This window comes from Ptychodera flava (genome assembly GCF_041260155.1).
Source record: "Ptychodera flava strain L36383 chromosome 3 unlocalized genomic scaffold, AS_Pfla_20210202 Scaffold_27__1_contigs__length_13241970_pilon, whole genome shotgun sequence".
Lineage (NCBI taxonomy): Eukaryota > Metazoa > Hemichordata > Enteropneusta > Ptychoderidae > Ptychodera > Ptychodera flava.
In genome coordinates, this window is record NW_027248281.1 from 1,829,551 (window position 1) to 1,842,606 (window position 13,056).

General features: G+C 35.5%; 1 protein-coding gene across 26 annotated transcripts in view; it reads left to right on the plus strand.

The window, feature by feature from the left end:
* Nucleotides 1-13,056, plus strand: part of LOC139126300 (kielin/chordin-like protein) — a 141,197-nt gene that overhangs the window by 7,759 nt on the left and 120,382 nt on the right. For all 26 annotated transcript variants that reach the window (XM_070692345.1, XM_070692348.1, XM_070692347.1 and 23 more), the window contains exons 3-5: nucleotides 3,133-3,276; nucleotides 4,259-4,975; nucleotides 8,628-8,807. In XM_070692345.1, coding sequence (XP_070548446.1) covers nucleotides 3,133-3,276; nucleotides 4,259-4,975; nucleotides 8,628-8,807 — 1,041 coding nt within the window. The remainder of the gene's footprint in view (nucleotides 1-3,132; nucleotides 3,277-4,258; nucleotides 4,976-8,627; nucleotides 8,808-13,056) is intronic.

A 13,056-nucleotide genomic window follows, 5' to 3' on the forward strand; every position in this document is an offset into this window, starting at 1 on the left:
GCCACTGTTGGCCCCAACTCCTGTCCCAAGGGGACCATTTTAGAAAATCGGGGGCGATCATCATCACACATGTAAAAACCGTGAATTTTCTGCAGAAAATGCTATAGTCTATCAAGTCAAGAAAGGGAGAATACTGGAGATCAGGCCCCCCGTAACCAACCAAGCCTACTGCAAAGTTGTCCCTTGTACATACGCAACTGGCCCAACAATGGCAACAGCAAACCGTTTGGTTTGATTCAATTGTTTACGTAACTTATGTGGTGAATTATTGATATGTCGGACTTGAACAACTGTACAAATTGCTAAGGACTGTGATTTTGATCAAAGCTTAGCACACCGGTAGGATTTCTCCGCCGAGAGTGGCCCTCGATTTGCACGCATCGACAATTAGGCTACTCATACACTGATATAGCACAAGAGTGTAACCCGTACGACCTAAATAAAGTGATCGATACATCAACTTTTAAACATAACTCGTATGTATTAGCAAATTTACGATCATTGGTTCTGGCCAAAGGGTTTTACACAGCGGTGTTGTTCTATGCAAAGACCTGGCTACTCTGGAAAACGAGATGTGTCTGACCTAAAATGTGTTGCTCTTCAAAACGATCATGGATGTTTTCCTTGCAGTGTTCAACGTTTCGTTACAAGTATGGACGGTAGACGTTGCAAACGCTTCAATTTAAGGGACTGCCCAACATCCTGGGTTCATCAACTATACCGGCGTTAAAAATCAGAGTTTCGATTAGCTTTCCACCATTACGCAGCGGCCAGTGCCGTTGTTTTATATTCATCGGCCATGCCACATGCATACGGCTCCAAAACACCGTTGCCCCTACATCAGTCCTTTCTACCCAGCTTCCTATGTACCACCATATGTGCTGTAGTGGGTATTTAATTGCAAAGGTTGATACAGTAGGTAACTGAATCGTTTTACATATCACACTATGACTGAGGTAATGACCTTCGGGGAGCTACGCGAATGTATGAACTACGTGAACTCTGCGTGATCCACCCATTCGTAATGTTGAGCCCTTAGTGGCGCGTCAAACGTAGAAGTGAGGGCCATTCGAGATTTTATTGTGCAATGGCGCGTCCTAGAATTAACTTTGCAATTAGTGCGATAGTACACTATCAAGTCTATGGTTCTGTGTGTGAGGGGAGTGTGATCTGGGGAACGCAAACAAACTTATCTACATATGAATTTAGGACATGCCCGCTATCAGTAATGACTGCTGACGTCATTGTTTTTCCCACTGAAGCCATTCGCTGTGGCGATGTGTCGACACACAAGGCTCCAAAAATTGGTAGTTTTCCGCGATTTATTTTTCTTTCCTGGGACTTTTTCTCTGAACAACTGTCATTTCCGGCCGACATCATCACTAGGTAACAAAGTATGCCCTTGTTATGGCTCGTGCACGTCTAATTATCAAATGCTGTAGCGTGGAAGTATCAAAACTGGTTTTTTGCGTTTTTCTCGAATTCAATATGTGAATGAAGTACCCTTCTTTGGCACCTCGTCAATTCGCGCTCACAAACACTAGCTGCTTGAAATTCACACCGTCCATTGGAAACATAATGAACTCAAAATCTGTGTCTGGGATTTCCTTTATATGCCTTTGTTATTTTTAATGCGCTCTTAACGGTGTTGGACGAATATGGTTTTCAAGGAATTTTAATTATCACGCCATATAATTTGAATGGAGCCTCCGAGAAAAAAACCCAGAGACGGTTTTGAAGGATATTGTCAAGGCTTGTCAATGAAGAAATTCAAACCGGAAATCTTGCAGCGTGTTCGCATAAGGCGGGAAAAACCGGTTTTTGGAAGGTTCAGCAAAACGCTTGTCACGTGACTCTTATGCAAATAATGACCGTGTACTGTACTTCGTCAGATAGCTCTATATTAGGGCTTTCAGAAAATGTATACTTTATTGGGGTTTGGGATGTGTTCAATTGAGAAAAAAATAAAAATCTGAAAGTGTCTAAAAGGTATTTATCATCCTTAAATGCTTTTACTAATTATGGACGAGAAGGAATGAAGGAAGAATATGACAAAAGTTAATGAATTTTGCTATTTTGATGATATGATTACTACAGTGGTGAAATAATGTCTTCTACATGTATTTTCGACAACAGTCATGAAGTTACTGATTGATCCAATAACAAAGATGCCACCTATTAAATATATTAAAACTTATGAAAAAGATGCCGAGTCAATAGAAAACATAAAACCTCTAGATAATTGATTAATTGTATCTATTAAAAGTGTGTATAATTATTTTTAATTATTGTTTAGATATTTCAGTATAAATTTCAAAGAAACCATTAAAATACCATACTAATCACATTTTGCATACTAAATTCAGATCACTTATTTTGACCTGATCATGTCATTGTTCCTACACAATTTTCAATGCATAACAGTCCAACAAAAAAACCATCTAGAATCATTCATGTCACAACACAATTAATTCCAAAGTTGCACTTCAAAAGTTTACATTTCTCTTATTTTATTGTAGTTGTTGTGTAAATTCCTGAGTTTGTTCTTTCTATGTAATTGTATAGTGTAACTTGAAAAATGCATACTGTCTGTTCATTTTAACTAATTGTCTTGCTTCATTTACTCCAGTAAAAGAGTTACTAATACTCATGTAATCATTATCAATAGAAATATTTTTGTCTGTCATTATTTATATATTAAAGCCTGTGTAACTTCAGAGATCCCATGCTTGTTTTTATATCATAGGAACGCAAATCCTATTTTTTTTGAAAATTTTTGTGGTGACAAAGTCTATTAAATTGATCTTGCATTTTTTCAACTATTTCCGCATGGGCAACTTAAGTTTTACTTTGATTTCTACAGCATCTGATGACACGTCCTGCTTGCTGGTAACATCCACAATTCACACCAATGTACATGTATATTGTTCATAATCAGTCATTGTCTTTATCAACATTGACAATGTTGATAATGTTGATTTTTTGCCACATTTGTGCCCTTCAATACTTCTTTGCTGCCAATGGTCTTCACCAATCATTTGATGACAGGTATAATGAAAGGACAGTATGGTGTTGGTTGATTTGCTATTGTCAGTTCCATACCTTTTCTGAGATATTGCTATTGTTTTACAGCAACCTGTGTCGGTGGTTGTGGAGAAGGAGTGTGCTCAAGTCCCAATATGTGTACACAATGTGAGTCAACTGCACAAGGTACAAGATGTCGTGTTGTTTCATCAACTGTGTCATCATCTCCAACTTACATCAGGAGTTGGATTGGTAAGTCTCATGTTATTTATTGCAATTTTTGTTGTTTTTTGTCAAAATTTTTTTTTTCACTACAATGGCTTGTATGATAGCTTTGATATTTGGTATACAGGTTTATAGCAATGGTCAAAATGAGATATATTCAAATTATGATCAAATGTGCAATTTTGTAATTTTGGGACAATTTTTGCCATGTTTGGTCAATTTTTTTTGTCTGCTTGTCTGATAGCTTTGATATTTGGTATACAGGTTCCTAGGAGTTACCTAAATGTGATGTATTGGAATTATGATGAAATCTACAATTTCTTGTTCAGGGGCAATTTTTGCCATTTTTGGTCAAAAAATTTGTTTCTCAAAAACTACTAGTCTGATAGCTTTTATATTTCGTAGACTTGTTCCTTAGGATGATCTTAATGTGGTGTCTTCAAAGTATAATGAAATTTTCAATTGTGTATTTTTGCAGCAATTTTTGCCATTTTTGGTCAGGCCATCCTACAGTGAGCTATCAAAGATTTCCACCTACTTCATCACCACATATGTGTAACAAATAGTTAACTTGTACATAACACTGCAGGAGCTCTATTGGCTGCTTCCTTTGTGTCAAATGAATACAACTGAAGATGATTTTTTTTATTTGACACTGCCCATGTACATGAACCTTTATGAGAAGCCAGAACATACTGAGAATAAAAACTTCAATTGACGTGCAAAATGATGCAAAATAAATGGTTCTACTCCAGAATGGAAAAGATATGCACAGTGCACGTGTTCTACTTCCTCAGTACACTACAGAGATCCAGTGATGGTGGTACAAACTTACTGTACAAACATGAATGAGAATGTATTTAATCTGTATGCATGGTATGCTTTTGTTTGTGCCATGGTCCATTCAAATTCTGGATTTAAAGTATTGTAGATTGCACTTAAAGCTAACATTAACAACTCTTCAGATTATTATATTGGCAATCACAGCTTTTTAATATCTCTTCTCCAGATCAGAGTTCCTTCAGAGATTCAACTTCTCATACTTCAAGTGGATCACAAATGCAACCTGAACTACCGTGGCAACATACTGACACTGTTGATTCTGCAGATACACAACCTCAGTATTTTTCAGGGTCACAACATTCACAACAAGTGCAGTTCCCAAGGCAACAAACACAGCACCAACAGTCATCGGCCAGAACAGACAGTAGGCAGCATGTACAGGAACAGCATTCTCAACAGTTTCCAATTAATCAAGGCTCTTTCCACCAGTCCCAATCTCAAAGCCAAGCAAGCGCTACATCGCATGGCCAGTATCCATCACAACAACAAGGAACACCATGGCAACAGAGCCAGGTATACGGCCAAGAGTTACCATTAAGTGATGGAGATATATTTGAGGGTCAGTACTTTTCTCAACCCAAGTCTCCTGGTCTGATGCATTTACTTGGACAGCATCAAAGCCAGACTAGTAATGGTGATGAAAATACCGATGGCGTCCGAACGCATTATCTTACTCAGCCACAAGCACCAATCAGAATTCTAGGAATGCAACAAGGACAAGACCAGCAACGGTCACCATGGCAGCAGCAATCTCCATATCAAAGTGAGAGTAGGAACTGTTTCAACCAGGGATGTGAGCAAAGTTGCACAATGGAGAATATGCGACCGTCTTGTTCGTGTCCTCCAGGCTATGTGATTGCCAATGATGGCAGAAGTTGTAACGGTGAGTGCATACTCTTACTGTATGTTTATTTGTTACAACACTCTGTTATAGTTTTTATGTCAGTGCTCTAAATCAGGTTTCAGGAAATGATGCATTTCCCTAGGAAGATAGAATATGAAGTACATTCAGCACCAAATTATATCATGTCAGTGGCTCTAGGAGTAGCCATGGTCAGCACCAGTGGTTTTAGCTCCCATAGCCATATGTATATATGGCAATGGAAGCTATTCTTATAGGCTAGGGAAATGTCTGTATGTATGTATGTCTGTATGTCTGTATGTCTGTAGTCTGTATGTCTGTATGTCTGTATGTCTGTATGTCTGTATGTCTGTCCGTCAACATCAAAACTCCAAAACCGCTGTACATTTCATCTTGATATTTGGTGTGTACATGGATGATGGGCTGTAGATGAGATTTTGTTCAAATGAAGTTGTCATTGCCAAAAATATGCAAATTAAGTGAAAAAATGTAAAAACAGTCAAATTGAAAAAACTCAATAACCACTGAGCAGATTACATGAAAAATTAGCATGTAAGTACTTTGGGCTGACATGAAATGATTGTGCACATCTTGGGTCAGTATCTTGGACTTGGTATTTTTCATGAATTTTTTTGTAATTTTCTCCCATTTTTGGTCAAAAAAGCTGCTGCTCTGAAACCACAGTCCGATTGATTTGAAACTTGGTATGGAAGTGCATAGGAGTGACCTTTCCCAAATTTAGGCAAATCGTGGTGAAATTTGCATATTTTTAGTTTACACGTCCATAGGTCCATAAGGCCACGAAAAATAAAAATTTAGTTTCTCATCGTATTCATATTGCAAAAAGGATGCAGTGACACAATTTTTAGTCCCCACGGATGAAGTCCAGTGAGCTTATAGATTGGGTCATGTCCGTCTGTTCGTCCATCCGTGAGTCCATCCGTTCACGCATATATCTCCGATATTTTGACAAAATGTCATGTGACCTTGATGACCTTTGATCTCAAATATACATATTTGTCCATAACTCAGTAACCACAAGTGCTACAGCCTTCATGTATGGTATGATGGGACACCTTATGACGCCACATATTGTACCTCATTAATTATGCACATATCTAATTTTGAGCGAGCCAATAGAGCTAGAGGTCTGATTTTTGGTATATAGGGATAACTTAGCAATACAATTTTTTTGACAAAATGTCACGTGACCTCGGTGACCTTTGACCTCAAATATACATATAACCACAAGTAATACACTCTTCATATTTGGTATGATGGGACACCTTATGACGCCACATATTGTACCTCATTAATTATGCACATATCTAATTTTGAGCGAGCCAATAGAGCTAGAGGTCTGATTTTTGGTATATAGGGATAACTTAGCAATACAATTTTTTGACAAAATGTCACGTGACCTCAGTGACCTTTGACCTCAAATATACATATTTGTCCATAACTCAGTAACCACAAGTGCTACAGCCTTCATGTATGGTATGATGGGACACCTTATGACGCCACATATTGTACCTCATTAATTATGCGCATATCTAATTTTGAGCGAGCCAATAGAGCTAGAGGTCTGATTTTTGGTATATAGGGATAACTTAGCAATACAATTGTTTTGACAAAATGTCACGTGACCTCAGTGACCTTTGACCTCAAATATACATATTTGTCCATAACTCGGTAACCACAAGTGCTACACCCTTCATGTTTGGTATGATTGGACACCTTATGACGCCACATACTGTACCTCAATAATTATGCGCATATCTCATTCTGAGCAAGCCAATAGAGCTGGATGTCTGATTTTTGGTATATAGGGATAACTATAGGAGAGAAATTTTTTGACCAAATGTCATGTGACCTCGATGACCTTTTACCTAAAATATATGTTTATGTCAATAAATAAGTAACCACAAGTGCTATGTCTTTTGTATTTAGTAGGATGGGAGACCTTATGACAACACACGCTTTACCTCATTAATTATGTACACATCGAATTCTGGGCAAGCGAATAGAGCTAGAGATCTGATTTTTGGCACATAGGGATTAATTAGCTATATAATTTTTTTTTTCAAAATGTCATGTGACCTCGATGACCTTTGCCTTGATTATACATATATATGCATATTTCAGTAACCACAAGTTCTATACCCTCCATTTTGATAGGATATTAGACCTTAAGATGTCACATCTTGTACCTCATTTATAATGCGCATATGTATTTCTTGGCTGGCCAATACTGCTAGAGGTCTGATCTTTTTCCCGATTTAGAACCATAACTTAGACATGCCTCATGTGTTTCAATAGACCTATGTGCCCATAGATCTCAACATATACACTCCAGTGATACTTCTTAATGACCACATTTTCCTGCCCCATCAAGACTAATACTCCTATTACAAGTGGGGACTATGTCATTGTAAATGACTTGTTGAGTTAATGGTTGTATCACAGTATTCGATATATCTAATTCTGTATTTTTTCCATTTTATATTCTGAATAATTACATTAAACATATTTCACTGTCTCCAGTACATTTCATTTAAGTATTTTCACTTCATGCACTTTATCCCTTTCACACATGTTCAAATATCTGACCAGAGAACAAACACTAAATAGTCCAGGATGGGAGCTACAGTGTCATTGACGCTATTTTTAGAGTGTCCATGGTCAGCATTACAGGCTTTTTTAGGAATGGCAGTGGTCAGCATAACTGGTTTTTAAGTATTGGCTATGATCAGAACCAGTGTTTTTCCTTTGGGCTGTAATGATTTAAATACCACGAATTTGCTAAAGAGTCTTTTTCACAAGTAAACATGTTGGTTCCAATGATAAACGATGGGCATTATGCTGTCAACTTCAGTATCTAAAGAAATAGAGTCTCTGGGGATATCTCACTCAAAGGTAATCAAATGATGACAAAATGGGTAATATTGCCTTTTCTATCAATTTTGGTCAAATACATGTAATGTCTTTTCAGGAAGTACTGATTTGGTTGGCTGTAAATTTGTTCCATAGGTTGGTTAAGGATGTTATAGTTCAGAGTGAATTCAGATTATCATACAAGGCCATCAGTGTGATTGTTGTCACTTTATCTGTGTAGTTGATAGCAGACCTGGTAGAGCTTAGTTGTATTCAATTTAAAAAGTGGTCAACATTGGAGCAAATACTGGAGTTACCAATACTTTTATAACTTCTTCTTGATGCCAACGTATCCCTTACAACAAATTACCCATCATTTGTGTCTCTAACCGCATACATGCATATGAATGCAAGTATCATTGTAACAGCAAGTATCATTGTAACAGCAAGTATCATTGTAACAGCAAGTATCATTGTAACAGCAAGTATCATTGTAACAGCGAAGTCACCTTCAAAGTGAAGACATTTTCTAAATCTTTACTGACTCTATCAGCTACAATGTAACCTATTTAATAATTTCAGTCATAGTATTGTCAATTTTTCAATTCATTATTTGAGCTGTACAAGAGTAAAATCTCACGTTCAAATGTACTTCATCTTCAAAAATCTCCTAAAATGGAGGAGCATCTCACATAAAAATATTGATTTTATATCTGTCAAATAGGGTAAATATGTAATGTGACATATCATAAATTCTGATGAAATGAAAGGACTGTGTCTTTGATGGTATCATTGACAGATATTGATGAGTGCAGTCGTTATCGCAGTCATGGACTTTGTCAACAAGGTTGCCAGAATACTTTGGGTGGTTTTCGATGTTCATGTAACAGAGGCTATGGATTAAATGCTAACAGACGTACATGTTCTAGCACTGCAATATCAAGGAGTAGACCAAGCAGTGTACAAGTACGGTTGACAGGTTTGTGATTTACCTTTCTTTGAACTTTGAAGATTTTATTATTATCAGTATTATTATTATTGACTTTATTTCAACTCAATAGACTATTGAGCCAAAGGCTCTTCTCACACAGAGTCGAGATGCAACAAAATAATACATGAAAAATTAAAAAAAATGAATGGAAAAAAAGATACATAAAAGATAGCAGGAAACAAACAGCAAAATCCAAGAAGCCAAGAAAATGGCTTCAAAATTAGATTTTTCTCAAAAGATGAGATCTACATTTCATTTGATAAGAATGAAGCAGGGGTAGAACAATATATGGCATCTGCTGGTAAACTATTCCATATTTTGACACCGTTATATATAAAACTTCTCTAAAAAATTTGTGTTCTGCGTCTTGGTATATGTAATTCATTTTTGTTAGCTCACATTTGGTATACCAATGTGAGGTTATTGTATAAGCTGAATCAGTTCATTTGCATCCATTTGCATGTCTGAATGTATGTATGTATGTACGTATGTATGTATGTCCGTCCACGTCAAAACTCCTAAACTGCAGCACCTACTGTCTTAGTATTTGGTGTACAGGTAGACCTAGGGGTGGAGATGTGAATTTGTTCAAAGGAACTTGTCAGTGTCAAAAATATGCAAATGAGGGGGAAAAAAGAAAACCCTGCAAATTGCTAAAACTCTGTAACCGTCGGTCAGATTGGGTTAACACTTGGCATGCGAGTTCCTTTAGGTATTCTAAATTAGGTGTGTAAAAATTTGGATGAAATTGTTTCTATTTTGGGGTAATTTTTTCAGTTTTTAGTCAAAAAATTGTTTTCTCTGAAACCACTCATCTGATTGCTTTGAAAGTTGGTATACATGTTCCTCAGGATAACCTCAGTCAAGTTTATACAAATTGAATTCAAATTTTCATATTTGTGATTTTGGGGCAATTTTCCGACTTTTTTGTCAATTTTTTTTTTCCCAAAACTACTCATCTGATAGCTTTGATATTAGGTATACAGGTTCCCAATGTTCATCAAAATCTGATGTATTCAAATTCTGATGAAATTTGCAATTTTGTATTTTGGGGCTATTTTTCTCAGTTTTGTTAAAAATTGCTTTTATACTTAGTATACAGAATCCAAGGGTTAATCTTTATATGATACATTGAAATTAGGTTGAAATCTGCAATTTTGTATTTTAGGGCAATTTTCTACTATTTTTGGTCAAAAATGTTTTTCTAGAAAATTACTCGTCTGATTGCTTTGATATACAGTAAACTGGTTCCCAGGGTGTATCTTAATATGATATATTGAAATTAGGTTGAAATCGGTAATTTTGTAATTTTTGCCATTTTTGGTCAAAAATATTTGTTTCTCAAAAAATTCTCGTCTGACAAATTTGATATTTGGTAGACATGTTCCTGCAGATGATTTTAATGAAATGTTATCAAATTATGAAAAAATCTTTAATTACTGTATGTATTTTTGCAGCTATTTTTGCCATTTTGATCAGGCCGACCTGAAGTGGTCTATCAAAGATTTCCTCTTTCAGCAACACATGTCACATAAAGTTATTCTCTACATAACACAAAGGAGCATTTTCAGCTGCTAGGTGGCTTATTTTAAATTTTCAGAGAAATATCTTCAATTTTGTGTTTGGTAAAGTGTTTTTCAAATTGTTGACAGAAAAAAAATACAGAAATAGTCTTCTGTACAGTATTGATTCGAAATGTGGTTTGTAAATCCCTACAAATGTTCTCATACATATATTACCATGTCAGAATGAGATGAACAATCGTAATATTTTTTTATTTTTCTTTGTTGTTGTTTGTAAAAAATATCTTTACAACAACCACTTCCAATTCTGGTTTGAAAATTAGCATGAAGGTTTCAGTGAGTGGTAGTACCATAACTTATTCAGATTGTGTTGATATGAACAAAATTAATAAATTTGAGAAGAGACTTTCTTAATTTTGCCGATTTTATACCTACAGGAATGTAGATACATAATGTGGTGGTTTAGTCAGTAGGTAAACTGTATTTGGAGTTGAAATGCCGTAAAAAAATTCACTAGAAAGCACAGGTGAAGGTGATTTTAGCTGGTTTTGTCTCCAACAAATATAGTCCATAATTTTTTGAATTTTGAAGAGTATGAAGTTTGTAAATAGTCACTTCCTGCCATTTTGCCATGGAAGAAAACAATTCTTACTTTTCCCAGAAGGGTTTCTGAGTTAATGGTCGTATGTTGAAATCTCTCCATGTATCTGGTGTATGGGCAAAATGTAAATATTTGGTTGCATGTTATGTATTTCAGTCTGTGTCAAATATTGTTCATGATAAATTAAGAAAAGTTTGCTACGTGCCTGTAAAAGATAAAATATTCATCAATGCATATAAACTACCTTTCAGGTTGATTGTCTTAAAAATGATCACATATTAAAGTGGAAAGAGGACAAGAAACTAATCAAATTGATGTAATATATTCACCCTGGGTGCCTGTATACTAGCCGTTTGTTATATCGTTATGACTGCCCATAGGCCAAGGCACATTTGGAGGCCAAGACAAAGTTTTTGGAGCTTATAAGTTAATAATTTCCTCATTGGAGCTTATAATTTAATAGTTTCCTCATTAAATGTGGCCAGCTTCAATATATGGAATACTTAGATGGTGATCTATAACAGAATGGAATCTTGTGGATGTTGATAAAAGAATAAGAAAAAAATTAACTTTTAATTTTCATAATCTGAAATATTTCTATTGTTGAGAGAGTTATTACTTTGTTATTTGGTACATACGGTATATTGGAAGGGATAATGTATGTGATATTTTTGTTGAAAAGCATAAAATTGGTATACGGGTTTTTCAATTTTTGGTCTAAAGTATTGTGCTCAGAAATTACATGTACATAACAGGTAGCAGGTATCAACTTTGGATTTTTAAGTTCCAAATATTGATGAAAATTGGCTAAAGTAAATATGAGTGAATTAGAAGATAGAAGTTTGTTATTGTTACATTTAATATTAGCAGCAGACACACTGTTTTACAAAAAATTATCATGGAAATATTTATGTTGTGTTCAAAAGAAGTTTTTGGGTACAGATCTAGTAAAGTTTTACCTTTTTTATTGAAAAATGTGCCAAATATGATATCCTTGACTTGAAGTCCCTGGTCCAAATGCAACAAATTGAGAATTGCTGCACATTTTACCTGTGTATTTGTGGTAGATACATGTTCAACTGTATTTGTTCAAATGAAATCAACATGATCAAATAAAATGCTAATGAGCAACAAAAGTGTAAACTTAGTGAATATCTCAGTAAACATTGGTCAGATTGTCTTGGCAAGGCAGTCAAATACTATATTTTAAAAAAAAGTGTTGCACTGAGGTCACCATTAGTGAATCTACAAGAAGTGGTACACAGATCTTGTGAACAACCAGCATTTCATTTACAAGATTCAGGATAACATAAGTATATTCACAAAAAGTGTCATCTGTATAGACAGTATTGCTGCTTAATCTAACAATGTCAGGTTACTAATCGCCAACTCTTACATCTGTAGATGTAAATATGACAATTTTGTATGAAAATGATGCTAGAAAATTTGGTTTGAAAGGTTTCTGTTTCTTTCCATTGTCATATTGTATATTTATGGAATTGCTTGTCTGTGTAGGTCAAGTAATGGCTTCTATACAAATTCCTGGTTTGATGCTTCAAAATTTGGTTGGACCTGGGCTTGAAAAACAGATGTACATATGTAATGCCTCAGGCTCCTTGATAGGCTTTTGCTTGGAAGTTTCCCAATTTGTCTATGATACAGCAATACTTATTTGACTTGGTGGCAGTTTTAGGATATACCATTATCATGTAGGTGTGGCAGCATCATGACCAGTGGAAGCTCTAAAGAATGCCCATTCTTACATGTTACCTTTAATAGTCTCGCATTGTGCAACCATAGACGTTAGAGAAACCAAATATTGTCTACATTAATTCTATGCAATACAATATTATAAGAGGACTCCTTTGCTTGGTATGGCTGATTGTATCACTAATTATGATATACTAGGTTGCATGGTATTGCCAGGTGTAACCAGATGTGAGCACAGTGTCACTTTGACACTATGGACTGTGGACGTTCTGGACACTTCTGAAAACATTCAAAAATGCAGAAAGATTGTAAAGTTTCTTCATGTTGATTATGAGAAGCTGTGTTACAATTATACTGTATCACAGGTTTATGTTGGTTATGATGTAATAACAGTGGAATATCA